The sequence below is a fragment of the Lithobates pipiens genome, unplaced genomic scaffold, assembly GCF_037356315.1.
Source record: "Lithobates pipiens isolate NorthernLeopardFrog02 unplaced genomic scaffold, aLitPip1_a1.2 Scaffold_44, whole genome shotgun sequence".
Classification (NCBI taxonomy): domain Eukaryota; kingdom Metazoa; phylum Chordata; class Amphibia; order Anura; family Ranidae; genus Lithobates; species Lithobates pipiens.
Window position 1 is genome coordinate 3,039,486 of NW_027507870.1, and position 27,368 is coordinate 3,066,853.

The following is a 27,368-nucleotide window of genomic DNA, read 5'->3' on the forward strand; positions in this document are numbered from 1 at the left end:
AACAGGTTCCAGGTGCCATCTGTAAAAGCCGTGCGGGCAGCCATAGGGCTGTCAAGCAGGTCGCAAGCGGGTCGCAAGTCCATATGAGGCCTTAAAGCAGCTGAGCTGCTCCTTCAGCCCGTGCCGCTCACCTGGCCTCTCCGCGTCTGGCCGGCTGTCTATTCGGGTCAGGAGTCGGGCCATGTCTCACCCTCTCTCTGCGCTGGAAACCCCCCACTCTCCTTCCTTTGTGGATGTAGAATGATTAAGTCACACCCCCTTCCCATTCTCTCAAGGCACAGGGGAAAATCCTACAGGGGTTGTCACCTTGCTGGGTCCCAGATGTTGTATTGGCTGCATATGTCTGATGGGTGAGGAGGGCCTGGAAGCGGTGCTGATCGCCTGTGTGCTAGATCCACACATCTTTCTGCAGCCATTTTTACTTGCTTGAATTTTTTTTATCCATTATGGGCGTGAGTGGGGCCTTGTGTCTAAATTTTGCCTAAGGCCTCACAAAGCCTAGAGCCGCCTCTGGTTACAAATAATGTTGCTGGTACCCAAGAACATCTCGGGTCTAATCGGTCTAACCGGTTATTGAACCCATAGAGGGGCTCACCATTAGGAACCACATAGACATCTCCACCCAAAGGCCTACATAAGAGATAATTCACATTGGGAAGTGTGGGTATTAGTAGTGGCCGTTGTTCTTGCTTGAAGGATCAGATATTATGTATAGAAATGTCTGAAGTTGGTGGAGGTTACAAATAATGTTGCTGCTACCCCAGAACATCTCAGGTCTTACCAATCACCAAGCCCATTGGGAGGTTCTCCACGAGGAACCACATAGAGGTCTCCACCCAAAGGTCTACAGAAAAATAGCTATCGGAGGTGGCCATTACCATTGGGTAAAACCAAGGACAGTATCTGTCTGTGAAATGTCCCTTACCAACATCTTTTTGGTCTAAAAATCCAGAGATTATAGCTGCCCCACCTCTCCAGTACCTTCTCAGCCAATAGAAACATGTCTGTGTATACTGTGTTTGTGTATACTGTGTGGCCCCATAATCTCTGATTGCCTGGGGGCCCCATAATCTCCTATTGCCCGGGGGCCCCATGAGTTGTCAGTACGCCCCTGTGCTTGAGGGTGAGGGGATCAGGACTGCTTGAACTTAGAGTTTGCTCTTTGCTTGCCAAAGAGTTGCTGCCTTGTTCTATGAAAAACTGAGTTAAAGTACAGCTCCGGGAAATGTTATTGGAACAAACAGCAGGAGGTAAGTGTAGCATATCACCTTCTGCATGATATCTATGAAATCTGGGCAGAGCTGGCCTTAGGGCTCATTCAGATGGCAGATGTGTGGCATCCTCTGTGCAGAACCACTGGCAGATGGGTGTGTATCCTCCTTGGAGTTCAGTAAAACCTATTAAAGTGGAAGAACATGCAGCGCCGGCATGGACACAATCCCATGTTAAAATTTGACATGTGGGCCGGAGTGGGTGCAAGGATCTGAATGGTGTACGTTTTGGATACACGCACCCGCTCCCGCCAGCATATCAAACTTTGACATGGAGTGCCGCCCGCTTCCTTGCCCAGACAAGAAGGATGGAACTAATGTCTCCCCATGTGGTGCACAGTGGGCCCCCCACTCCCTTGGGGCCCTGTGTGCACAGCACATATTGCACTTGTAGATGATAAGCCACTGTTCACACGCATCTACCAGAGGCTTCGCACAGAGAACATGGCGAATCTGCCTCCTAATGAGCCCTTAGCCCTTGTACACACGGGTCGGACATTCCGACAACACAATCCGTTGGATTTTGTCTGACGGATTTTGTTCCGAAACTGGTGTTGCATACACACGGCCGGACAAAGTTGTCGGAATATCCGAACGTTCGTAACGTGATGACTACGTTCAGGCTAGTAGCCAATAGCTTTGGTCTAGGACTTTGATCTGAGCATGCGTGGCACTTTGTCCGATTGGAATTTTCTACAAATGATCGGACAAAGTCCCATCGGATCATGTTGTCGGAAAATTTTATAGCCCTGCTCTAAAACTTTGTCGGTCGGATATTCCGACGGAAACAGTCCGATGGAGCCCACACACAGTCGGATTATCCGACAACACGGTCCGATCGGACATTTTCCGTCAGAATGTCCGACCGTGTGTACAAGGGCTTAGAGCTTCTGTACAGTGTCCTAACACATTCGCATCACCTCCCTGCTAGAGTTGCCACCTTTTCTTCAAGCCAAACCAGAACAGTTTAGTGGCGCACGGCATGGCACCCCAACCGCGGCGCCATTTTGCAGCAATTGTCGCCCAACAAATCGCAGCAAAATCACGTAAACAGAATTGTGGGACGCCTGCCACCCAAAAAGAAGTTTTGCTTTGCGATTGGGGTGCCATTATCCCCATTCTCTCCTATTACAAATCTTCTTCCCCCTACCAGCACACATCCTCCTCTCTCCAATACCCCCATGGCAGCCGACAGGGGGTATCACGGGGGCCCCAGCACACAGGGAAGCCCGGACAGCAGGGGGTTCGGAGCGGTGGGTCATGGGGAGCAGTTACAGAGGAGGGGGGACAATTGCAAAGATTGGGGGGGCAATTAGAGGAGGGGGGAAATTACAGAGGAGGGGGGTGCAAGAAGGGGAGGCAATTACAGAGGAGGGGGTAATTACAGAGATAGAGGGCAATTAAAGGAGGGGGGTGAAAATACAGAGGAGGGGGGCAATTACAGAGAAGGGAGGGACAATTACAGAGGAGGGGGTGCAAATACAGAGGAGGGGGGCAATTACAGAGAAGGGAGGGACAATTACAGAGGAGGGGGTGCAAATACAGAGGAGGGGGGAAATTACAGAGAAGGGGGGCAATTACAGAGGAGAGGGGTGCAAATGCAGAGGAGGGGGGCAATTACAGAGAAGGGAGGGACAATTACAGAGGAGGGGGGAAATTACAGAGAAAGGGGCGCAATTACAGAGGAGGGGGTGCAAATACAGAGGAGGGGGGGCAATTACAGAGAAGGGAGGGACAATTACAGAGGAGGGGGTGCAAATACAGAGGAGGGGGATAATTACAGAGGAGGGGGGTGCAAATACAGAGGAGGGGTGGCAAATACAGAGGAGGGGGGGCAAACACAGAAGAGGGGGGGCAAACAAAGAAGGGTCAAAAATAAGGGAGAGAGAGAGTTGCTGGTGCGGAAGTTTTTAATAAAATAAATGTTTAAAAACAAACAATCCCCTCACTCTCCATGTCAGTCTATGAAGTTGGCTGCCCCATTCTTCTCCCCTCCGATCCACACTGCTCTTGTCACTGAATCTCTGGAGGAAGCAGAGAGCCGCTGGAAACTCATGTGAACTGTCAGCCTCTGATGATGGAGGCGTGGTTAAGCCACCGGAACGCTCTGATTGGTCACAGCATCCCAGGCTGACCACTCACTGCAGTCTCCCCGCGGCTCTGTATCCTCGGCTTCCTCCAGAGATTCAGTGATAAGAGCAATTTTTTTTTTTAGGCATTTATTTTATTAAAAACTTCCGCATCGGCAGCTGCCTGTCGCCTCTCTCTCCTTTATGTTTTGATTGTCCACCCCCGCCCACCACCGCTCCGATCCCCCTGCTGCCCGGGTCCCCCTGTGTGCTGGGGCTCGTAAAAAGGAGACCCCATGGTACCCCCTGTCAGCTGGAAATGGTGTCCGGGTGTAAGGCAGAGGGAAACCCAGGCACAGCCTCCTAAACCCATGCTGTCCGGGTCAAAACCGGACAGGTGGCAAACCTACTCCCTGTCCAAAAAAAAAAAAAAACCTGCAAGACAAAGGCATAATGAGATAGCATACTAGCTCATTATGAAATACTTACCTTAGATCGAAGCCCCGGCAGCGGTCCCAGTACACAGCTCCGGCTGGCGTCATCGTTCCCGAGTTACTTCCGGGTATCGCGGGCTCCGGCAATGCGATTGGCCAAAACCATGATGACGTCACTCCCACGGGAGCCGCAGGCAATGGCACACTAACTAAGGCAACGGCATGAATGGAAAAAAGTGGATTGTAAGGGTTTACAACTACTTTAAAGCGGTTCTAAAGGCTGAAGGTTTTTTTTTTTACCTTTGTGCATTCTATGCAACTTACCCGAGCTCCCTTTTTGATCCAGCGATGTGCACAAGAGCATTGGCTCTACGGGAGCTCTCCCTCCTCATTGGTTGAGTCGGCTTCTGGTGAACCAATAATGAGCGAGAGTGGGAGGGGACGAGCTGTGACTCTGTGTCTGAATGGACACGAACAGCAGCAGCTTGGGAATGTGCCTGCTTGGGTGCCCCCCGATTGCAAGCTGGGGGCATTCAACAGGAGGGAGGGGCCAGGGGGCGCCGGTGGGGAGACCCAAGAAGAGGAGGCTCTGGGCTGCTCTGTGCAAAACCATTACACAGAGCAGGTTTGTTCTAAAAAAAGCAGCTTTCAGTATAATGTCCCTATCACACACACTTACTAGGGCCTATTTAGAGAGAAACAATTAACCTAACAGCATGTCATGTGGGAGGAAACCAGAGTATCCGGAGAAAACCCCTTCAGTACCTTCCCCAGCCCTCTCCCCTGGTCAACATCCAATTAAAATGCTTCAGTCAAAAAAATGTAATGACCCAGTCATGACATCAGTGAGACTTCCTGCTCGTCTTTGCTGCATATTAAAACTGAGTTTAGTGGGAGGGCCCGGCAGGCTCTTATACACCTCACAGGACCCCGACTCGAGCAGGGCTGGAGCAAGGATTTTTTACATCCTAGGCGAAACCTTTGCCGCCCCCCCCCTGGCTCTACCCCTTTGCCGTGCCCATGTATACCCCACCTTTTTAATAAAGTGGCCATCAAATGCAGCCTCACCAGTGCCCATCAAATGCAGCCTCACCAGTGCCCATCAAATGCAGCCTCACCAGCGCCCATCAAATGCAGCCTACCAGCGCCCATCAATGCATCCTCACCAGCGCCCATCAAATTCAGCCTCACCAGTGCCCATCAAATTCAGCCTCACCAGCGCCCATCAATGCAGCCTCACCAGCGCCCATCAAATTCAGCCTACCAGCGCCTATCAATGCAGCCAACCAGCACCCATCAAATTCAGCCTACCAGCGCCTATCAATGCAGCCTACCAGCGCCCATCAATTCAGCCTCACCAGCGCCCATCAATGCAGCCTCACCAGCGCCCATCAAATTCAGCCTACCAGCGCCTATCAATGCAGCCTACCAGTGCCCATCAATGCAGCCTCACCAGCGCCCATCAAATTCAGCCTACCAGTGCCCATCAATGCAGCCTCACCAGCACCCATCAATTCAGCCTCACCAGCGCCCATCAATTCCGCTTTACCAGCGCCCATCAATGCAGTCTCATCAGTGCTCATCAAATGCAGCCTCATCAGTGCTCATCAAATGCAGCCTCATCAGTGCCCATCAAATGCAGCCTCACCAGCACCCATCAAATTCAGCCTCACCAGTGCCCATCAATGCAGCCTCAACAGCGCCCATCAGTGAATGTTTGCTTGCTTTCATACATCCAGGGGTCGGGACACAGACACAGTCCTCCGCTGCACCTCTGACACTATGTGCGAACAGAGTGGCGGCTGCCTGCTGATACTGAGACTTAGTTGCTTGCTGCAGAGAGAAGAGAGTAGGAACACCAGTGGCTTGGTGCCCAAGGCAGCTGCCTAGTTTGCACTGGCCCTGGACGCAAGCATTCAGTGAAAGAAAACAAACAGTGGGGGCTGGTGCTCGATTTTTTTTTGGGGAGCCGCAAGAAATCCGCCTGCCACCCCCCCATCAGTTGGATCGGCACCACCAACACCCCCCCTGGATCACTACCATCACCAAGCCCCCCCCCCAGTCAGTCGGTCATGATCTACTTACTGCTTCACCTTCCTAGTCAAGCTAGCGCATCTGTTAGTTTCCCTTTTTCCTTTATCCGTAGTGCAGTCAGCTGGCTGGCTATTTTCTGCTCCATTGGTGTGTCAGTAATTGAAAAAACAATAAAAAACAATAATAAGGACATTATAAAAAAATAATAAAAAACAGTACTAAAGAAAAAAATACAACCCAGCGCATAACAATGATAAATATGTAAAGGTGATCAAGAATTGTTATAATAGTCCTGGGTGAAGGTATATGTTGTCCATGACAACTGTGATACAGATAGAAGTTCAGGTGCCAGTCATCCCCAGAGCGAATCCTGAAACTCTGTGAGAAAATGGAAGAAGGAGGAAAGGAGGGAGCCCCACCTAAGTGTAGAATTAAAACATGGTTTAATTCACAAAGATAATGCACTTACAAGATAGAAGATATCATGAGTGTGACGGGAGTCGCTTTGGGTGGAGGGCCCGTGGAACCCAGAATCCCTTGGGGAGTTTGGAAAACCCTTATTTCAGTTCCCCATGCCCCTCCTATTTCCCGGTCACCCTGTGAGCTGAAAAACAAGGTTTTCCCAACCTCCCCAAGAGATTCTGGGTTCCACGGGACCCCCCACCCAAAGTGACTGCCGTCACAATGAGCATATCTGTGTTAAAAACATCCTCCTCGAGGGGTGCCTGCTATCTGGTATTTCTCCAGCATCCAGATGGTGGAGGCAGAATTGGAATGCTGAGACCAAACAGGAAGTGCAGGAGATCCAAGCTGCTTGGCGTGGACCGCACATAACCTCCACCAACCGGTGGGCAGGCCTCGAAAAGGAAAAGGAGGACTGGAACTAGGCTACATGCTCGGAGCACACGGCTCCTTCTTCTCAGCCAATCGGGTGAAGGGTCTCTGCACCCTCTTCCTAAATGGCCAGGAGGAGAATTAGGAAGACAATAATGAATAAAACACGACTGGGTGGGCTCAGGGAGCAGTGCCCACCCTTTTTTGAAGCCAATTAGAGCCTCCGGCTCTAATCATCTGCTTCTAAAAAATAAATAAAAAACCCATTGTAATCCATGAGTCCGGCGCCCTGAATGTAGATTAAGGGGGCGGCCAAATGGATTAGGGGGACGGGCCAACGCTGCTTACTACTCCATAGAGTCCAGCGTTGCTTGTAGGAAAAGTTCTCGCTGTACTTCTCCTCTCGGGGCAGCCATCTTGGAATCATATCACCCGCAGGTGGTTTGACGCATGTCTGCACATGTGCAGGAGGTTTAATTCATGCGCAGACCCAGAGCGGGATCTGCTAGGTTCCCGCAGACCTTGCATAGATCTCAGTGGCATGCCTGCGCATGCACCGGGCCCCCTGCACACGTGCAGAAATTTCCCAAATGTAAAAAATTTGGAAATTCGAAAATTCGGGAAATTCTGATATTTATCAATTTGTTAAAATTCCTTAAAGAAAACGAATTCAGAACAAAACTAATTGCACATGTCTACTGACCACCGAGCCCCACAGATTACACCAGGAGAGCAGGCTCCAGCTGCACCCCTCTCCCCTCCACTGCAGCTCCTCCTCTATCATAGGTACACACAGGGGGTGTTCCCAAGGCTGCTGATAAGGCAGTACAGCTGGCCACCTTGTACTGTGCCCGGGCCCCATCAATTCAAAAGGGGGGCCCAGACACCAGATGAAAGTGACACATGTAATAGAACCAATCCGCCCTGCAATGCAGCCGTAAAGGGGGAAAGAGGAGGAGAAGCTGGCAGTGCTGCAGGGTTGGGGAGTGGTAGAGGATTGGTATCTGCATTAAGACAGTACAGCCAGCCCTCCTGTACTGGGCCCAGGCCCCAATAGTTCAAAAGGGGGGCCCAGGAATCTACTGAGTAGGAGGGCCAAGAATTTATAATACAATAGAAGGGGAGGACCCCCCTCCTGATCATTTATTCTAACAATACAACTGTAGCCAGAAACAGAATTAACCTGAGCTAATTATCTAAATCAACACTCAGACTAGTTGACTGAGAGATAAGACTTTTCGGCTTCTAGCTCACTAACAGTTCAATACACATTACCATAAACATCAACACAGGGTTAAGTAACACATGACATTAGCATCTGACAGTGTGCTTCCAAAAGGCTTGAGACAACACCATAGTTGCCAACTGTCCCAAATTTCGCGGGACATTCCCGCCATTAGGACATTTGTCCCAAATTAATTTTGTCCCGGGAAATGTCCCGTGAAATTCGGTTTGTCACGGGAAATTGAATTTCCCGTTTTTTTGCCGCCGGCCACTAGAGGTCGGCGGCCGGCAGAGACAACGCCCCCGCTGCTAGTGTGTGTTTGTGTCAGTGAAGGGCGGCGCCACAGTTATGTGCGCGCGGCAACGGCGGCCAGTATGAATGTGTATGTCGGGGGCTAGTCGGATACCAGTCGGATGTCGGGGGCCAGTCGGATGTCGGGGGCCAGTCAGTCGGATGTCGGGGGCCAGTAACAGTCATGGTATGTGGCCAGTCTGAGAATGTGGGGGGCCAGTCTGTGAATGTGGGGGGCCAGTCTGTGAATGTGGGGGCCAGTGGTATGTCGGGGGCCAGTCTGTGGATGTGGGGGGCCAGTCTGTGGATGTCGGGGGCCAGTTGTATGTCGGGGGCCAGTCTGGAGATGTGGATGTCAGGGCGGGGGCCAGTCAGATGTCGGGGGCCAGTCGGATGTTGGGGGCCAGTGACAGTCATGGTATGTGGCCAGTCTGTGAATGTGGGGGTCCAGTCTGTGAATGTGGGGGTCCAGTCTGTGAATGTGGGGTCCAGTCTGTGAATGTGGGGGCCAGTGGTATGTCGGGGGCCAGTCTGTGGATGTGGGGGCCAGTCTGTGGATGTCGGGGGCCAGTTGTATGTCGGGGGCCAGTCTGCGGATGTTGGGGGGCAAGTGGTATGTCAGGGGTTAGTCTGGAGATGTGGTTGTCGGGGCGGGGGCCAGTCGGATGTCGGGGGCCAGTGACAGTCATGGTATGTGGCCAATCTGTGAATGTGGGGGTCCAGTCTGTGAATGTGGGGGCCAGTGGTATGTGGGGGCCAGTCTGTGGATGTGGGGGGCCAGTCTGTGGATGTGGGGGGCCAGTCTGTGGATGTCGGGGGCCAGTTGTATGTCGGGGGCCAGTCTGGAGATGTGGATGTCGGGGTGGGGGCCAGTCGGATGTCGGGGGCCAGTGACAGTCATGGTATGTGGGCAGTCTGTGAATGTGGAGGTCCAGTCTGTAAATGTGGGGGCCAGTCGGATGTCGGGGGCCAGTCTGTGGATGTGGGGGCCAGTCTGTGGATGTTGGGGGGCCAGTGGTATGTCGGAAGGTACATCTGATGGGGCACCTTATGTAAGGACAGACTCCGCTTGGGACACCTGATGGCATCTGGTGGCAGGCAACGTGGCTAGTGACGCGCTCATGGCTCCCACTGATTCTGCATTATGGTGAGTTGAATGATTTCATTTCATATTACAATGTAATAATAGAAATAATGCGCTTCAATCATCCTGACACCATAACAATCATGGTGCCGGGATGATTGAAGTGCCAACACCAGGTATTTGGAGTATCTTTATCTGCTGATTGTCAAACTCTGGAAAACACATATTGTGGTGTAGGATCGGGGGGCTGCTGTCCCTCCTTCCCCCCCCCCCCCCTCTCCACCCCCCTCCTTTCCCTCTCTCCACCCCCCTCCTTTCCCTCTCTCCATCCTCCTCCTTTCCCTCTCCATCCCGCATTCATCTCAGACTCTAACCACACCCCTTTGAGCCACGCCCCATGTAAGCCACGCCCACTATTAACGTAAACTACCGCATTTTTTACCTTTTCCTATGCCACACCTATAAACGCATGCCCCGCCCCCTAATTATACCACGACTCCGCCCACTGCCAACAAAGTGTCCCGATTTTTTTTTTTACAATGTTGGCAACTATGCAACACACATTATATATACATATATACAGCATTGGATCTGACCAGCACAGATTATAGTGGGGGTTCTCTTTCACCCTGTGCCCCTTAAAATCCAGGGCCCATAATCAGTCTGCAAGAGGCTTGCATTCAGTCCTCTCATAAAGCCCGTGTCCCGGCTAGGTCTGTCACACCATTCATTCACTGTCCAGTGCAGCTGGGGCTGCAGAGAAAGGCGCGGGTGTGTTTGAGTTTTTTGGGGTGCGCGCCCCTATTTCGATGGGTTGCGCACACCTATGTCTTCTGCACCTGGGTTGTCCCCGTGTACCAAATATTTTATGTCTTCTTCTTCCAGATCCAAACACCACAGCCGTGCCCGTCTCTCACCCGGGTACAATTTCCTGGCACAAGAGCAGCAACAACCAACCAGCCAAGCCCAGAGAAGAGATAGAAAGTCATTTGCCAAAGGAGAAAAGGAAACGCAATTCGAATTCAAGAAAACCTAATAGAAACGGTAATGAAAACTCTAACAGGAGAAGAGATCCAGAAAACAAAGGCAGAGGTAAAGACAAAGGTGGTAAAAGTGAAGACGGTAATAGACGGGGTGAAGCTGAAGGAGATGATGGAAAGGACTCCGATAAGCGATCTAAGAAGGGGTAAGTTGACCGTCACAGTGAAAAGAGCATTCTTTACTCTACAGAGAAATGTAGACCACGGGCAATGTACGGAAATTAGACCTGTGGTGTCCAACAGTGGCGGCTCCCAATGCAGGGAGCAGGAGCGCTACCACCACCCCACCCCCCCATCCATGCGCTTAGCCCCTAGTCTACATGCAGGGCACCGGACGCATGGATTCCAATGGGGTTCTTTTTTTTTCTGAAGCATGTGATTGGAGCCTGAGGCTCTTATTGGCTTAAAAAAAGGGTGGGCTTGGGGCGGAGAGCTCTGTGCCCCGAGCACACCCAATTTTGAAGCCAATTAGAGCCTCTGGTTCTAATCATGTTCTACAAAAAAAAAAAAAACTCACCTTCCCCATTGGAATCTATACATCTGGCACCCCGCATGTAGATTAGGCGCCGGGCGCATGGATAGATGGGGGGTGGCCCCTCCTGCACCCTGCATTACGGGCACCCACTTGTGTGACAATAGAGAATGAATGAGTATTTGAATAGCGGATAAATGAATAAAGCAAGGTCCATAAAGACATGGATGAGCGAGTTTGGGGTGGAGGAACTTGACTGGCCGGCACAGAGTCCTGACCTCAACCCAATAGAACACCTTTGGGATGAATTGAGAGTGGAGACTGCGAGCCAGGCCTTCTCGTCCAACATCAGTGCCTGACCTCACAAAGGCGCTTCTGGAAGAACGGTCAAACATTCCCATAGACACACTCCTAAACCTTGTGGACGGCCTTCCCAGAAGAGGTAAAGCTGTTATAGCTGCAAAGGGCGGGCCAACTCAATATGGAACCCTACGGACTAAGACTGGGGATGCCATTAAAGTTCATGTGTGTGTAAAGGCAGGTGTCCCAATACTTTTGGCAACATAGTGTGTGTGTGTGTGTGTGTGTGTGTGTGTGTGTGTGTGTGTGTGTGTGTGTGTGTGTGTGTGTGTGTGTGTGTGTGTGTGTGTGTGTGTGTGTGTGTGTGTGTACACACACATACAACACATTTTGTGCTGTATTAGGGCTTATTCATGACTCGTGTGGTTGATTTACTAAAGCTGAAGGGTGCGGCTGTGCGTGCCAGCCAATTCAGCTTGTTCAATTAAGCTTTGGCAATAAAACCTGGAAGCTGATTGGTTTCTATACAGAGCTGCACCAGATTTTGCGCTCCCCAGTTTTAGTAAATCAGCTCCACAGAGTCCTGATGAAGTGCTAATACAGAGTTAAAACACGTTGACTTTTTCTCATTCCTCACAGTGTTGGTCGCTGTGCCATGTTGCCTTTTACCTCAACTCCATGGTGTGGGCCACATGCACCTTAACTCGCAGAGGCCGCATATATACCTACCTAAAGGTAAACAGACCTGTGCCGAAAGCGCGCTCCCGGCACAGTTACTGGCGGCTAACGGAAAGCTCCTGATCACAAACCCCGCCCAGCCCCGCCTCCCAGCTTCTAAAACCCCTTAAAGGGACAAGGGTTGGAAGGTGCAAAAGTGAATCAGCCAAGGATACGTGGAGCAAGTCCCCAAATGAAAGAAAATGGAATAAGGGGACTTTTAAGGTGCCTGAAACAATGAAAAACTATATCATATAAAGTAAAAATAGCAAATTTTTATTGAATACATTTGTTAAAAAATATATAACAATCTTCTATTCGAAGTTGTGTGATCAGACCAAAACACTGAAGAATGAAATATAACTACTGTACAAAATTGTAATTCTCAACATGTTTCGCTAGAATATATAGCTTCTTCAGGAGATTTGTAATTGTCTGTGTACAGCGTATTTTTTCAGGTCCTATGACACACTGATATCCTCAATAATTTGGCGGTCTGGTGGCCCTGGCGTGTTCCCCTACTGACCTGTAATGAGTTTTGGGTGAATACGCTGTACACATATAATTGTGAATTTCCTGAAGAAGCTATATATTCTAGCGAAACACGTTGAGAATTACCTTTTTTGTACAGTAGTTATATTTCATTCTTCGATGTTTTGGTCTGATCACGCAATCTTAAATAGAAGATTGTTATATAGTTTTTAACAAATGTATTCAATAAAAATCTATTATTACTATATATGTTATAGTTTCATTGTTTTAGGCACCTGAAAAGTCCCCTTATTTCATTTTCCATTTTCTTGGGTTAAAGTAAAGATGGGCTTTTTTGGGGGTTTAGTCATCCAGATTTTTGTGCATATACAGAGTATGGTGTGACGGACCGGGCTTGCACCCAAAAAGTGAGAGGTGTGTATGGGATTGCGGTGGCGAGCCGGACTTGGAGCAGTGCTATACTGTCTATCCCAATACTTTATTGTGCTCAAACCCCCTCCCCCCAGACTGCACTGTGAACCCAATCTGCTCACCTCTGCATTGACCCGTTAATTGCAAGCAGAGCTGGTGCAAGTTTTTTTATCACCTTAGGTGAAACCTCATTTTGCCTTCGCCCCCTTGGCTCCACACCTGACTCCACCCCCTTTGTCCTGTCCATGTATACCCCACCTTTTTATTGAAGCGCCCATCAATGCAGCCTCACTAGTGTCAATCAATGCAGCCTCACCTGCACCCATCAATGCAGTCCACCAGCGCCCATCAATGCAGCCTCACCAGCACCCATCCATGCATCCTCAACAGCACCCATCCATGCAGCCTCACCAGCACCCATCCATGCAGCCTCACCAGCACCCATCCATGCAGCCTCACCAGCACCCATCAATGCAGCCTCACAGCGCCCATCAATGCAGCCTCACCAGCGCCCATCAATGCAGCCTCACCAGTGTCCATCAACGCAGCCTCACCAGTGTCCATCAATGCAGCCTCACCAGTGTCCATCAATGCAGCCTCACCAGTGCCCATCAATGTAGTCTCACCAGTGTCCATCAACGCAGCCTCACCAGTGTCCATTAATGCAGCCTCACCAGTGTCCATCAACGCAGCCTCACCAGTGTCCATCAACGCAGCCTCACCAGTGTCCATCAACGCAGCCTCACCAGTGTCCATCAATGTAGCCTCACCAGTGCCCATCAATGTAGCCTCACCAGTGCCCATCAATGCAGCCTCACCAGCGCCCATCAAATGCAGCTACACCAGTGCCCATCAATACAGCCTCACCAGTGCCCATCAATACAGCCTCACCAGTGTCCATCAATGCTACCTCACCAGCACCCATCAATGCAGCATCACCAGGGCCCTTCAATGCAGCCTCCCCAGTGTCCATCAATGCAGCCTCACCAGCGCCCATCAACGCAATCTCACCAGCGTCCATCAATGCAGCCTCACCAGCGTCCAACAATGCAGTCTCACCAGCGCCCATCAAATGCAGCCTCACCAGTGCCCATCAATACAGCCTCATCAGTGCCCATCAATACAGCCTAACCAGTGCCCATCAATACAGCCTCACCAGTGCCCATCAATGCAGCCTCACCAGCACCCATCAATGCAGCCTCACCAGAGCCCTTCATGCAGCCTCCCCAGTGTCCATCAATGCAGCCTCACCAGCGTCCATAAACGCAACCTCCCCAGCGTCCATCAATGCAGCCTCACCAGTGTCCATCACTGCAGCCTCACCAGTGCCCATCAATGCAGCCTCACCAGGGCCCATCAATGCTGCCTCACCAGTGCCCATCATTGCTACCTCCCCAGTGCCCATCAATACAGCCTCCCCAGAGCCCATCAAATGCAGCCTCACCAGTGTCCATCAATGCAGCCTCACCAGCGCCCATCAACGCAACCTCACCAGCGTCCATCAACGCACCCTCACCAGTGCCCATCACCTCAACCTCTCCAGTGTTCATCAATGAAGCCTCACCAGTGTCCATCAATGCAGCCTCACCAGTGTCCATCACTGCAGCCTCACCAGTGTCCATCACTTCAGCCTCACCAGTGCCCATCAGCACAGCCTCACCAGTGCCCATCAGCACAGCCTCACCAGTGTCCATCAATACAGCCTCACCAGAGCCCATCAATACAGCCTCACCAGTGCCCATCAATGCAGCCTCACCAGTGCCCATCAATGCAGCCTCACCAGTGACCATCAATGCAGCCTCCCCAGTGTCCATCAATGCAGCCTCACCAGTGTCCATCAATGAATGTTTGCTTGCTTCCATACATTCGGAAGTCAGGACACAGACACAGTCCTCCGCCACCTCTGACACTATGTGTGAACGGAGCAGCGGCTGTCTGCTGACGTTGAGACTTAGTTGCTTGCTGCAGAGAGAAGAGAGTAGGAGCACCAGTGTCCGGGCGCCCCTAGGCAGCTGTCTTGGCCTGATTACAGGAGGTCAAATCCAGCCGGATTGCAAACCACGGTAAAATGTCGCCACACACCTTCCTCTAAATTCAACCACAAGGACTCTGCAATATTCTCATCTCACTATTGCAAATGTCCCCTCAATAAAGATCTGACCTAATTCTCTCCGCACAACTTTTCTACAAAGAAAATGAATGCTTTGACATCAGAAACAGAAAACGTTATTGTCATTTTACAATAACAACCATATAATGAAACAGAGTTGTAGCTCCCTCACATTAAACACTTCACCCCCGGAGGTTTTACCCCCCCTTAATGACCAGGCCATTTTTTTGCTATACAGCAATGCTTTATTCTTTAACTGACTTTTGCATAGCTGTGTGACGTTGTACCCAAATAAAATTGACGTCCTTTTTTTTTCTCTGACAATTGGTGGTATTTGATCAACTCCGTGGCTGTAAACAAAAAAAGATTGACAATTTAGAAAAAAATATATATACTTTCTGCTATAAAACATCCAATAAAAAAAGGTAAAAAATCGAATTTCTTCATCAGTTTAGGGCGATATGTATTCTGCTCCATAATCCAAAATCCCAGTAATGCCGCGTACACACGATCAAACAATCGGGTGGAAAAGTCCGGCAAACTCAAGTCCGCTGGATAATCCCCCCGTGTGTAGCCTCCGGCGTACTTTTTTGACCCGAAAGTACGGCGGACTTAGAAAGTAGTTTGCACTCCAATCTTCCCGCCGGACTTGCATTTTCGGCCGACAATCCGGCCGTCTGTGTGCCAGTCCGCCGTACTTTTGAAATGAACCGACTTTTCCCGCCCGGACAAAAGTCCACTCATTTCGAGCGGGTCTCCAGGTAGGCGGGGCCCGCGCTGGAGACGTCGCTGGCCCCGCCACCTGGTATGGACTTAAAGGGGAACCCCAACACTGAAAAAAATCGGCGTGGGGGTTCCCCCCAGGTCCACATCAGACCCTTGTCAGAGCACGCTACCCGACCGTCCAGGAAAGGGGGGGACGAGCGAACGCCCCCCCCCTCCAAACCGTACCAGGCCACGTGCCCTCAACATGGGGGTGCCTTGGGGAAGGGGGGGCCGCGCGGCCCCCCCACCTCAAAGCACCTTGTCCCCATGTTGATGAAGACAAGGGCCTCTTCCTGACAACCCTGGCCGTTGGTTGTCGGGGTCTGCGGGCGAGGGGCTTATCGGAATCTGGGAGCCCCCTTTAATAAGGGGGCCCCCGGATACCGGCCCCCCCACCCTATGTGAATGAGTATGGGGTACAATGTACCCCTACCCATTCACCTGTGAAAAAAGTAAAAAAAAAAACACACAAGATAAAATAGTTTATTGCACAGCTCCGGGGGTCTTCCGTCTTTGGGGGGGTCTTCTCGCCGGACTCCTCCGCTATCTTCTTCTAGCTCTTTTGCTAGCGGAGGAGCCCGGCTTTCTTCCTCACCGCAGCCTCTTCTTCCGACTTTGGGGGTCTTGTCCCCCTCTTCGGTTCTTCTGCCGGGCCACCGCGCCTTCTTATAGCTCTTTTAGAGGTGGTGGCCCGGTCTTCTGTCGCCGCCGCCGCCGCCGACAGCGGCGACAGAAGACCGGGCCACCGCCTGTAAAAGAGCTATAAGAAGGCGCGGTGGCCCGGCAGAAGAACCGAAGAGGGGGACAAGACCCCCGAAGTCGGAAGAAGGGCGGCGGCGAGGAAGAAAGCCGGATTCCTCCGCTAGCAAAAGAGCTAGAAGAAGATAGCGGAGGAGTCCGGCGAGAAGACCCCCCCGAAGACGGAAGACCCCCGGAGCTGTGCAATAAACTATTTTTACCCTGTGTTGTGTTTATTTTTGTACTTTTTTCACAGGTGAATGGGTAGGGGTACATTGTACCCCATACTCATTCACATAGGGTGGGGGGCCGGTATCTGGGGGTCCCCTTATTAAAGGGGGCTCCCGGATTCCGAAAAGCCCCTCGCCCGCAGACCCGACAACCAACGGCCAGGGTTGTCGGGAAGAGGCCCTTGTCCTCTTCAACATGGGGACAAGGTGCTTTGGGGTGGGGGGGCCACGTGGCCCCCCCTTCCCCAAGGCACCCCCCATGTTGAGGGCACGCGGCCTGGTACGGCTCAGGAGGGGGGGGGGGGCGCTCGCTCGCCCCCCTTTCCTGGCCGGCCGGGTAGCGTGTTCGGACAAGGGTCTGATTTGGACCTGGGGGGAAACCCCACGCCAATTTTTTTTGCCGTTGGGGTTCCCCTTTAAGTCCATACCAGGTGGCGGGGCCGGCGACGTCTTCTTCGCGGGCCCCGCCTACCTGGAGACGCGCTCGAAATGAGCGGACTTTTCTCCGGCGGGAAAAGTCCGTTCATTTCAAAAGTACGGCGGACTGGCACACACACGGCCGGATTGTCGGCCGAAATGCAAGTCCGGCGGGAAGATTGGAGTGCAAAACTACTTTCTAAGTCCGCCGTACTTTCGGGTCAAAAAAGTATGCCGGAGGCTACACACGGGGGGATTGTCCGGCGGACTTGAGTTTGCCGGACTTTTCCACCCGATTGTTTGATCGTGTGTACGCGGCATAACTGACACTTTTGATACTTTTTTGGGGACCAGTGACACTCAGGGGCGTAACTATAGGGGGTGCAGCAGTCGCGACCGCAACTGGGCCCTGTGCTGCAGGGGGCCCATGCAGCCCCCTCTACATATGGCCGGCAGCAGCATAGGCAGCTAGGGGTACCAGTGCACCATGCACACGGGTGGCTGGAAGTGGAGGGTGACTAGCAGAGCTCCATGCTCGACTATCGCACTGGCTGCTCTTTAGTTGTGCATTCCCCGCATGACCTGTGTCCTCGGCCGGCTCCTCAGAGTACCCCTCTCCTGCTCCATGCATTGCCGCTCAGTCTGATGTCTGTTCTCCTCAGCCAAAGTCCCGCCCCCCCGAGTCCGGCCCACACTGCACTGCATACTTCTCCCGGGTAAACAAACTTTAAGCACACAGATGCAGTGCAGCCCTATGAGAGCCCCCCGGAGGACACTGCAGGCTTGTCTGCCAGCCCCCCTCCTCCCCCGTCATACACAGATGATGAAAGGTCTTTCTGGGAGATATGCTGATCACCCGTCCAGCACACTGGATGGAGCCCAGTCCAACATGGATGAGTGCGCGGCCTGCAGCTTGGTCATGGTGAGTGAGAGGACTCCATCCCCCCACACACCGTTACTTACCCCCTCCATCTCCCCCTGGGGACAGGGACCCCTTCTCACCTGGGGGCAGTAACTTCATCTGCCCTGGAGAAACCATCTCACGACCTCATCTCTTCTGGGGACGGGGACCCCATCCTGCCTAGGGACAGTCCCCCAATGGGGCACCTAAAATAAAAAATAAATAAAAAAAACTACTGATGCCAATGGTGGAACTACAGGGCTCACAAAGGTCATACCTGTGACCACGCCCTGGAGTTCCACCACTGGACTTGGAGGGAAGGGCCCTGGCTGGGGTTCAGGGGGGCCCTTCATGGTTTCTTGCATCAGGGCCCTGAAGGTTCTAGTTACGCCACTGGTGACACTAATACAGTGATCAGTGCTAATATTATGCACTGTCACTGTACTAATGACACTGGCTGGGAAGGGATTAACATCAGGGGCGATCAAAGGGCTATCCTCCAGTCCCCCTCTGTCCTCCATGCTTCTCTAGTCCCCCTCTGTCCTCCATGCTCCTCCTGTCCCCCCGTGTCCTCCGTTCTCCTCCAGTCCCCCTCTGTCCTCCATGCTCCTCCAGCCCCCCTCTGTCCTCCGTGCTCCTCCAGTCCCCCTCTGTCCTCCATGCTTCTCTAGTCCCCCTCTGTCCTCCATGCTTCTCCAGTCCCCCCGTGTCCTCCGTGCTCCTCCAGTCCCCCTCTGTCCTCCATGCTCCTCCAGTCCCCTTCTGTCCTCCGTGCTCCTCCAGTCCCCCTCTGTCCTCCGTGCTCCTCCAGTCCCCCTCTGTCCTCCGTGCTCCTCCAGTCCCCCTCTGTCCTCCGTGCTCCTCCAGTCCCCCTCTGTCCTCCGTGCTCCTCCAGTCCCCCTCTGTCCTCCATGCTCCTCCAGTCCCCCTCTGTCCTCCATGCTCCTCCAGTCCCCCTCTGTCCTCCATGCTCCTCCAGTCCCCCTCTGTCCTCTGTGCTCCTCCAGTCCCCCTCTGTCCTCTGTGCTCCTCCAGTCCCCCACTGTGCTCCTCCAGTCCCCCTCTGTCCTCCGTGCTCCTCCAGTCCCCCTCTGTCCTCCATGCTCCTCCAGTCCCCCTCTGTCCTTCGTGCTCCTCCAGTCCCCCTCTGTCCTTCGTGCTCCTCCAGTCCCCCTCTGTCCTCCGTGCTCCTCCAGTCCCCCTCTGTCCTCCGTGCTCCTCCAGTCCCCCTCTGTCCTCTGTGCTCCTCCAGTCCCCCTCTGTCCTCTGTGCTCCTCCAGTCCCCCTCTGTCCTCTGTGCTCCTCCAGTCCCCCTCTGTCCTCTGTGCTCCTCCAGTCCCCCTCTGTCCTCCGTGCTCCTCCAGTCCCCCTCTGTCCTCTGTGCTCCTCCAGTCCCCCTCTGTCCTCTGTGCTCCTCCAGTCCCCCACTGTGCTCCTCCAGTCCCCCTCTGTCCTCCGTGCTCCTCCAGTCCCCCTCTGTCCTCCATGCTCCTCCAGTCCCCCTCTGTCCTCCGTGCTCCTCCAGTCCCCCTCTGTCCTCCGTGCTCCTCCAGTCCCCCTCTGTCCTCCGTGCTCCTCCAGTCCCCCTCTGTCCTCTGTGCTCCTCCAGTCCCCCTCTGTCCTCTGTGCTCCTCCAGTCCCCCTCTGTCCTCCGTGCTCCTCCAGTCCCCCTCCGTGCTCCTCCAGTCCCCCTCTGTCCTCCGTGCTCCTCCAGTCCCCCTCTGTCCTCCGTGCTCCTCCAGTCCCCCTCTGTCCTCCATGCTCCTCCAGTCCCCCTCTGTCCTCCGTGCTCCTCCAGTCCCCCTCTGTGCTCCTCCAGTCCCCCTCTGTCCTCCGTGCTCCTCCAGTCCCCCTCTGTCCTCCATGCTCCTGCAGTCTCCCTATTTCGTCTGTGCTCCTCCAGTCCCCCTCTGTCCTCCGTGCTCCTGCAGTCCCCCTCTTTCCTCTGTGCTCCTGCAGTCCCCCTCTTTCCTCTGTGCTCCTCCAGTCCCCCTCTGTCCTCTGTGCTCATCCAGTCCCCCTCTGTCCTCTGTGCTCCTCCAGTCCCCCTCCGTGCTCCTCCAGTCCCCCTCTGTCCTCTGTGCTCCTCCAGTCCCCCTCTGTCCTCTGTGCTCCTCCAGTCCCCCTCCGTGCTCCTCCAGTCCCCCTCTGTCCTCTGTGCTCCTCCAGTCCCCCTCTGTGCTCCTCCAGTCCCTCTCTCTCCTCCATGCTCCTCCAGTCCCCCTTTGTGTCCTCCGTGCTCCACCAGTTCCCCTTCTTTTTAAAATTGTAAAAAAAAACAAAAAACAAAAAAAAAACACTGACACCAGCCACTCCCCCCCCCCAAATATAAAGCATCTTAAAAAAATAACAAAAAAATTATACAAAATTTTTTTATAGAAAATGTACAATTTTTTTTATAAATATATAAATTGTAAAAAATAAAATTGTAAAAAATAAAAAAATAAAAAAAAATAAACTACTGACACACTCCACGCATCATTAGTGCTGCATATTAGTGCCACTGTCACATGACATTAAAAAAAAGTATCGGTAAGTACTTGAAAAAAACGTATCGGTACTTGTGCTCTTAAAAAAGTGGTATCGGTGCCACCCTAATATGAATAAACAATAATTGCATAACGGACAAAATAACATAATTGCAATGGAGTATAGTGATCTGACAAATTGGCATAAATGGGCTTGACGAGTTTCGTGGATCAAGCTCTACTTCCTCAGGAGCAGATAAATGCATCTATAAAAAATAGGCAGTACTCAGCTCAGCTCCCAGTGCAGACTTCCCCATGCTACCCACAGCCGACAATACCACAGGTTGAACATGGACTGTGAGAAACATCATGGTAGGATATCTAATTGGTGGTTTTCTTCCCTTTCTCCTTGTCCCCCCTGATCTACACTGCTATTCATTATTAGATTCTTTTTTTGTATATATATTTTTTATAGAGACGCATGCATATGTTCCTGAGGAAGTGGAGCTTGATCCACGAAATGCGTCGAGACTGTTGATGCCAATTTATCACATCGTTATGCGTTTCTATACTCCACCGACACTTCCACTCTCTAGGGGTAACTCCAATAGATTCATTTTAGGTTAACCACTTGACCTCCGGAAGATTAACACCCCTCCTTCATGACCAGGCTGTTTTTTTTTTTTTGCGATACTGCACTGTGTCGCTCTAACTGACAATTGCTCGGCTGTGCGACACTGTACAAAAATAAGATTGACGCCCTTTTTTTCCCCACAAATAGAGCTTTCTTTTGGTGGTCTTTGATCACCTCTGCAGTTTTCATTTTTTGCACTATAAACAAAAAAAGAGCGACAATTTTGAAAAAAAAAAAATATATATATTTTTTACCTTTTGCTATAATAAATATAAAAAACAAAACAAAAACAAATTTCTCTTATTGTTCTATATTTTTCTACATATTTTTGGCAAAAAAATCCCTATAAGCGTATATTGATTGGTTTGCGCAAATTTTATTGTGTCTACAAAATAGGGGAAAGATTTTTGTGGGACCAGTGACATTTATACATCGATCAGAGCTAAAAATCCACTGATTACTGTGTAAATGTCACTGGCAGGGAAGGGGGAGGGTGATCAATGGGTTAAATGTTCCCTAGGGAGTGATTCTAACTGTGGCGGGGGGGAGGGGACTGACTGGAGGAGGAGACAGCTCGCTGTTCCTAATCACTATGAACAGACGATCACTCTGTACTCCTCCTGTCAGAATGGGGATCTGCTTTGTGTAGATTGACAGACCCCCATTTGGGCTCTCTGTGGAGTGAACACAGGGGGGGGGGGCCACGACATCGCAGCCGGCGGACATTGCGGCTGCCGGCCGTGCGCATCAGCTCCCCCGCCGTGCAGCGGGAGCACGAGCCTGCTATAGCTGTTGAAGGGGCCACTGTACAGCTACGGCGATTCGTGGGTACGAGCCAACCTGCCGCAGCATAATGACAGCGGCTGGTTGGCAAGCGGTTAACTGACAATTGCGCAGTCGCGCGACGCTGTATTCAAATAAAATAGACGTCCTTTAAGGGAAAAAACTTTTAGGAGGGAAATTTAAGGAAAAAAAACTTACATTTAAATGCCCATCAATGCAGCCTTATCAGTGTCCATCTGAAGCCTTGTCAGTGTCATTTGCAACCTTGTCATTGCAGCCTGTCCATCATTGCAGCCTTGTCACTGCAGCCTGTCTATCATTGCAGCCTTGTCACTGCAGCCTGTCTATCATTGCAGCCTGTCCATCATTGCAGCCTTGTCACTGCAGCCTTGTCATTGCAGCCTGTCCATCATTGCAGCCTTGTCACTGCAGCCTTGTCATTGCAGCCTGTCCATCATTGCAGCCTTGTCACTGCAGCCTTGTCATTGCAGCCTGTCCATCATTGCAGCCTTGTCACTGCAGCCTTGTCATTGCAGCCTGTCCATCATTGCAGCCTTGTCACTGCAGCCGTGTCATGCAGCCTGTCCGTCATGCAGTTTGTCCGTCATTGCAGCCTTGTGCATCGTTGTTCCCTCAGTGAGTCAGCTTTTGTTTTTAAAAATGGCGCCGCCGAGATGTCCTGCTTTCGGCCGCCTCGGCCGTACTCGACGGCTTTCGGCCGCTCTTGGCCGAAGGCGGGCGAAAGCTGTGAGAAGGGCCGAAAGCGGGCCGAAAGCCGCCGAGTACGGCCAAGGCGGCCGAAAGCCGCCGAGTACTGCCGAAGGTGGGCCGAAAGTCACAAGAAGGGTCGAAGGTGGCTGAAAGCCGCCCAGAGCCCCAAAATCGCACCGAAATCGCGGGGGATCGGCGTATAACAGGCACCCGCCATTTTCCCCTGATTTTAAGGGGGAAAAAGTGTGTGTTATACGCCGATAAATACGGTAATTTCTTCACAAATTTAGACCAATATGTATTGTACTACATATTTTTGGTAAAAAAAATAAATAAAAAATAAGCGCATGTTGATTGGTTTGCGCAAAAGTTATTGCGTATACAAACAATAGGATAGATTTATGGACTTTTTATTTATTTTTTATTATTTTTTATTAGTAAAAGTGGCGATCAGCGATTTTTAGATAAATCTGACACTAAGTGACACTTTTTGGGGACCAATGACATTATTATAGCGATCAGTGCTAAAAAAAATGCACTGTCACTGTACTAATGACACTGGCAGGGAAGGGTTTAACATCAGGGGCGATCAAAGGGTTAACTGTGTTCCCTGGGAGTGCTTTCTAGCTGTGTGGGGGATGGTTTAACTGGAGGGAGACAGAGATTTGTGTTCCTGCTTAGCAGAAACACAAGCCACTGTCAGATCGCCCTTCTGCCTCTCTCGGGAACGATCACCGGGTGCCGCCTCCCGCTGTGTCCAAGCACGCCCACGCCCCAGACTGCCCGGGCTATTGTAATATGGCAGCTGGGCGTGAGCCCTATCATCATGGGAGGACACCATATGACATCCTCTAAGGGTCGCTGCCCCATGGGCCGCCCTCCGGCCCGTTTCGTCTCCCACCGGACACTGTACCGTTTCGGTGCTGATACCATGTGATCGCTGTGGCCAATCACAGCAGATCACATGACACAATGAATGGCTTTGATTCATGCCTTTCATGGAGTACTATTGTGATGAGCTCTGTGATTGGTCACAGATCATTACATGGTACAGACAGGGCCAATTACAGCCCATCTGTACCATGTGATTAGCTGTGGCCAATCACAGCATATCGACCTGGCAGTTGTACACAATGACTGGCTTTGATTCATGCCGATCATTGTGTACTATTGCGATGCGCTCTGTGATTGGCCACAGCAATCACATGGTACAGGCAGGGTCAATCACAGCTAATCGCAATAGTAAGCGCCGAATGAATCGTTTTCATTCAGAAAAAAAGAGTGATTCATTTTAACTTTTAGGGTTCTGTTTCCACGAGTGTGACTTGTCATGCAACTTTGGACACATAAAGCTGCATGACAAGTCACAGCCCCCATTGATGTCAATGACACCCGTTCCCATCTATGCGAATTTGAAAATCGGCGACTTTGCAAAGGTGCCTGCACTACTTTGATGCGACTTTTGATGCGACTTCGAGCCTGAGAGTGTAAAGTTGGATCAAAGCTGCACTCAAAGTTGCATTAAAGCTGCACTCCAAAGTCGCACTGTAAATCGCACAACTTTGGAGTCACACCAGCCTAATATGCACAATTATAAATAATAAAAAAAATTTCAAAAAATAAATCCTGATAACCTCCGCAGAGTATTACAGTGTTACTATGGTAACACTGTATCGCTCTGGTTACTGTATGTAAAAAAAAAATAAAAAAAAAAAAAAAAAAAAAAAATGTATTAACCACTTTCAGCCCTGGACCATTTTGCTGGCTTAAGACCAGACCATTTTTTGCGAATCGGCACTGCGTCGCTTTAACTGACAATTGCGCGGTCGTGCAACGTGGCTCCCAAACAAAATTGACATCCTTTTTTTCCCCCTCAAATGGAGCTTTCTTTTGGTGGTATTTGATCACTTCTGCGGTTTTTATTTTTTGCGCTATAAACAAAAATAGAGCGACAATTTAAAAAAAAACACATTATTTTTGACTTTTTGTTATAATAAATATCCCCAAAAAACATATAAAAAAAACATTTTTTCCCTCAGTTTAGGCCGATACGTATTTTGCTACATATTTTTGGTAAAAAAAAATCACAATAAGCGATTATTAATTGGTTTGGGCAAAACTTATAGCGTTTACAAAATAGGGGATAGTTTTATGGCATTTTTATTAATATTTTTTTTTTACTAGTAATGGCGGCGATCAGCAATTTTTATTGTGACTGCGACATCATGGCGCAGACATCGGACATTTTTGACACATTTTTGGGACCATTGTCATTTATACAGCAATCAGTGCTATACAAATGCAGTGATTCCTGTGTAAATGACACTGGCAGTGAAGGGGTTTACCAGTGGGTGGCAGTGTAGGGGTTAAGTGTTCCTAGGGGCGTGTTACTAACTGTGGGGGGCTGGGCTTTGTTTTTAGTGAACACTGATCTCTGCTCCAATCACATGGAGCAGAGATCAGCGTCACTTGTTGCTAGGCAGAACGGGGAGATGCTGTTTACAACGGCATCTCCTCATTCAGCCACCCTCTGAGAGGATCGCGGGTATGCCCGCGGCGATCGAGTCCGCGGGACCCGCGACTGGACTCACGGGGGTCCCGACCGGCACGTGAGCGCCCTGCCAGCGGCACGCAAGCGATGGCAGGCCGGCATTTAAAACTGGACGTACCTGTACACCAATATGCCAGCCCGTGCCATTCTGCCGACGTACATCGGGGTGCGCTGGTCGGGAAGTGGTTAAAGAAAATTATTATTATTGTTATTATTTTTTTACATATATACAAACATTATATGATGATGCTGTACTGCCCTTGTGTAAAAAAAAAATTTAAAAAAAAATTTAAATTGTGAACATTTTATTTTATTTTTTTAATGTCTTAATTTTCCCAACAATTGTGACAAAGAAATTACATCTTCAAAAAACTCACCAGGCCTCTTACTAAATACCTTGGACTGTCTATTTCCTCAAAAATTGGTTGTTTGGGAGGTATTTGTACCGTCCTGGCATTTTCGGGCATCAGGAAATGAGATGGGCCGTCAGTACATCAGGATTGATCGATTTTCAGATATACGGTATATACCATAGATCGCAGACTCTATAACTTTCCTACAGACTAAATAATATAGACTGATTTGGGTTATTTTTTTTAAAAAAAAGGATTGTAGCAGAATACATTTTTGGCCTAAATTTATGAAAAAAGATTATTTATTTGCAAAATTTTATAACTGAGACAAAGAAAAACACTTTTTTTTTTGAAAATGTATTTAGCAAAAAAATAAAAAAAAAACAGCGATGAATAAATACCACCAAAAGAAAGCTCAATTAGTGTGAAAAAAAAATTCTAAAAATCTCATTTGGGTACGGTGTTGCATGACTGCGCAATTGCCATTCAAAATGTGAGAGCGCCGAAAGCTGAAAATTGGCCTGGGCAGGAAGGGGGTGAAAGTGCCCCCCCGGTATTGAAGGGATTAATATTGATTAATGTTTAGAATTCAGCCTCAGAGCTAATGTCCCGGAAATCCTATCCCGAGGGTACAATGAGCTGAATGTTCTCCTCGTTCCTCTCTTTCAGCTACAGCCGGTTGAGCACCGGCATCACCGTCTTCGCCATCATCGCCACCCTCACCGTGATTCTGCTCCTTCTGGTCGCCTTCTGCCTCCATCGATGGAAAAAGAGAATAGAACAACGTAAGGGAGGAAATGGTGAACGCTCTTCTGGTTTTGTTTTACGTTTCCTGATACATCAGAGAGCGGGGATTCGCCTTCCCCACATTCCCGCTAAGCAACAGATCGGTGACAGCAACCATATCAGCCAATCACAGTTCAATTTATCTAAGAGGACATCAGAGATGGTTTCAGATTGGTTAATGTGGATGGCGGCACACACCATGGTGGCTGTAGAGAGGAGAAGGGGGGTATTTTGTAGTCCCGTTCTAGAGTGACAATGCTGCTCCTCCATAGAAACAATACAGTGAGTGAGCATTGTAACCCTAAAACCCCCATACACACTATCCGTTTTTTCTGCTGAGTTTTTCCTTCAGGTTTGCCAAAACCATGTAGTGGAGGGGCTTGCCTGATTGCATACAAATTGGAACTCCCAAGGTTTGACCTCATATTATATGGTTTTGGTAAATCTGAAGGAAAAAATCAGCAGAAAAACCGGATAGTGTGTATGGGGCTTAAGACAGTGTTACTGGCAGGATCACCATGTTGAAAAGGGAAAAAGCTAAAAAAAGAAAGCTATCATTCCCACATCCCTGCACCATTCCTGGGTCTGTATACCTACTGGGCCCATTATGAGGGGTTCTCACCATCCCCGTGCTGAGTTCCTGGGTCTGTACACCCGCTGTGCCCTTTATGAGGGGTTGCCACCATCCCTTTGCTGAGTCCCCGGGTCTGTACACCTGCTGTGCCCATTATGGGGGGTTCCCACCATCCCTGTGCGTAGTTCCCAGGTCTGTACACCTGCTGTGCCCATTATGATGGATTCCCACCATTCCTGCACCATTTATGGGTATATATACCTGCTGTGGCCATTATGAGGGGTTTCTACCATCCCTGTGCTGAGTTTCTCAGTCTGCAAACCTGCTATCTACATTATGAGGGGTTCCCACTGTGATAGACTCAGTGTCCATTAAGTAGTTGTCCATTATTTGCTTGGTCACCCTGTGCCCCTAATAGACACAGGGTAACTTACACATAAGAGGACCTGGGGAGCTGAGACATGGGTTTCCCAACCTCTCGACGGTAAGCTGGGTTCCACTGGCCCATAGTTAGTGGTTAATAGGTTTGCTCCCAGTCCTCTTCAAAAGCCCCTGTCCCAGCTAGGTCTGTCACACCCACCATCCCTGCACCATTTTTGTCTCTGTACACCTGCTGTGCCTATTTAGAGGGGTTCCCACCATCCCTGTGCTGAGTTCCCAGGTCTGTACACCT

The 27,368-nt window shown here is 50.5% G+C and overlaps 1 protein-coding gene across 4 annotated transcripts in view; it reads left to right on the top strand.

The window, feature by feature from the left end:
- LOC143956890 (uncharacterized) overlaps positions 1-27,368 on the top strand; it is a 49,291-nt gene that overhangs the window by 14,357 nt on the left and 7,566 nt on the right. For 2 of the 4 annotated variants that reach the window (XM_077467052.1, XM_077467054.1), the window contains exons 3-4: positions 10,128-10,428; positions 26,005-26,135. In XM_077467052.1, coding sequence (XP_077323178.1) covers positions 10,128-10,428; positions 26,005-26,135 — 432 coding nt within the window. The remainder of the gene's footprint in view (positions 1-10,127; positions 10,429-26,004; positions 26,136-27,368) is intronic. The other 2 variants (XM_077467053.1, XM_077467055.1) reach the window with 1 other exon arrangement.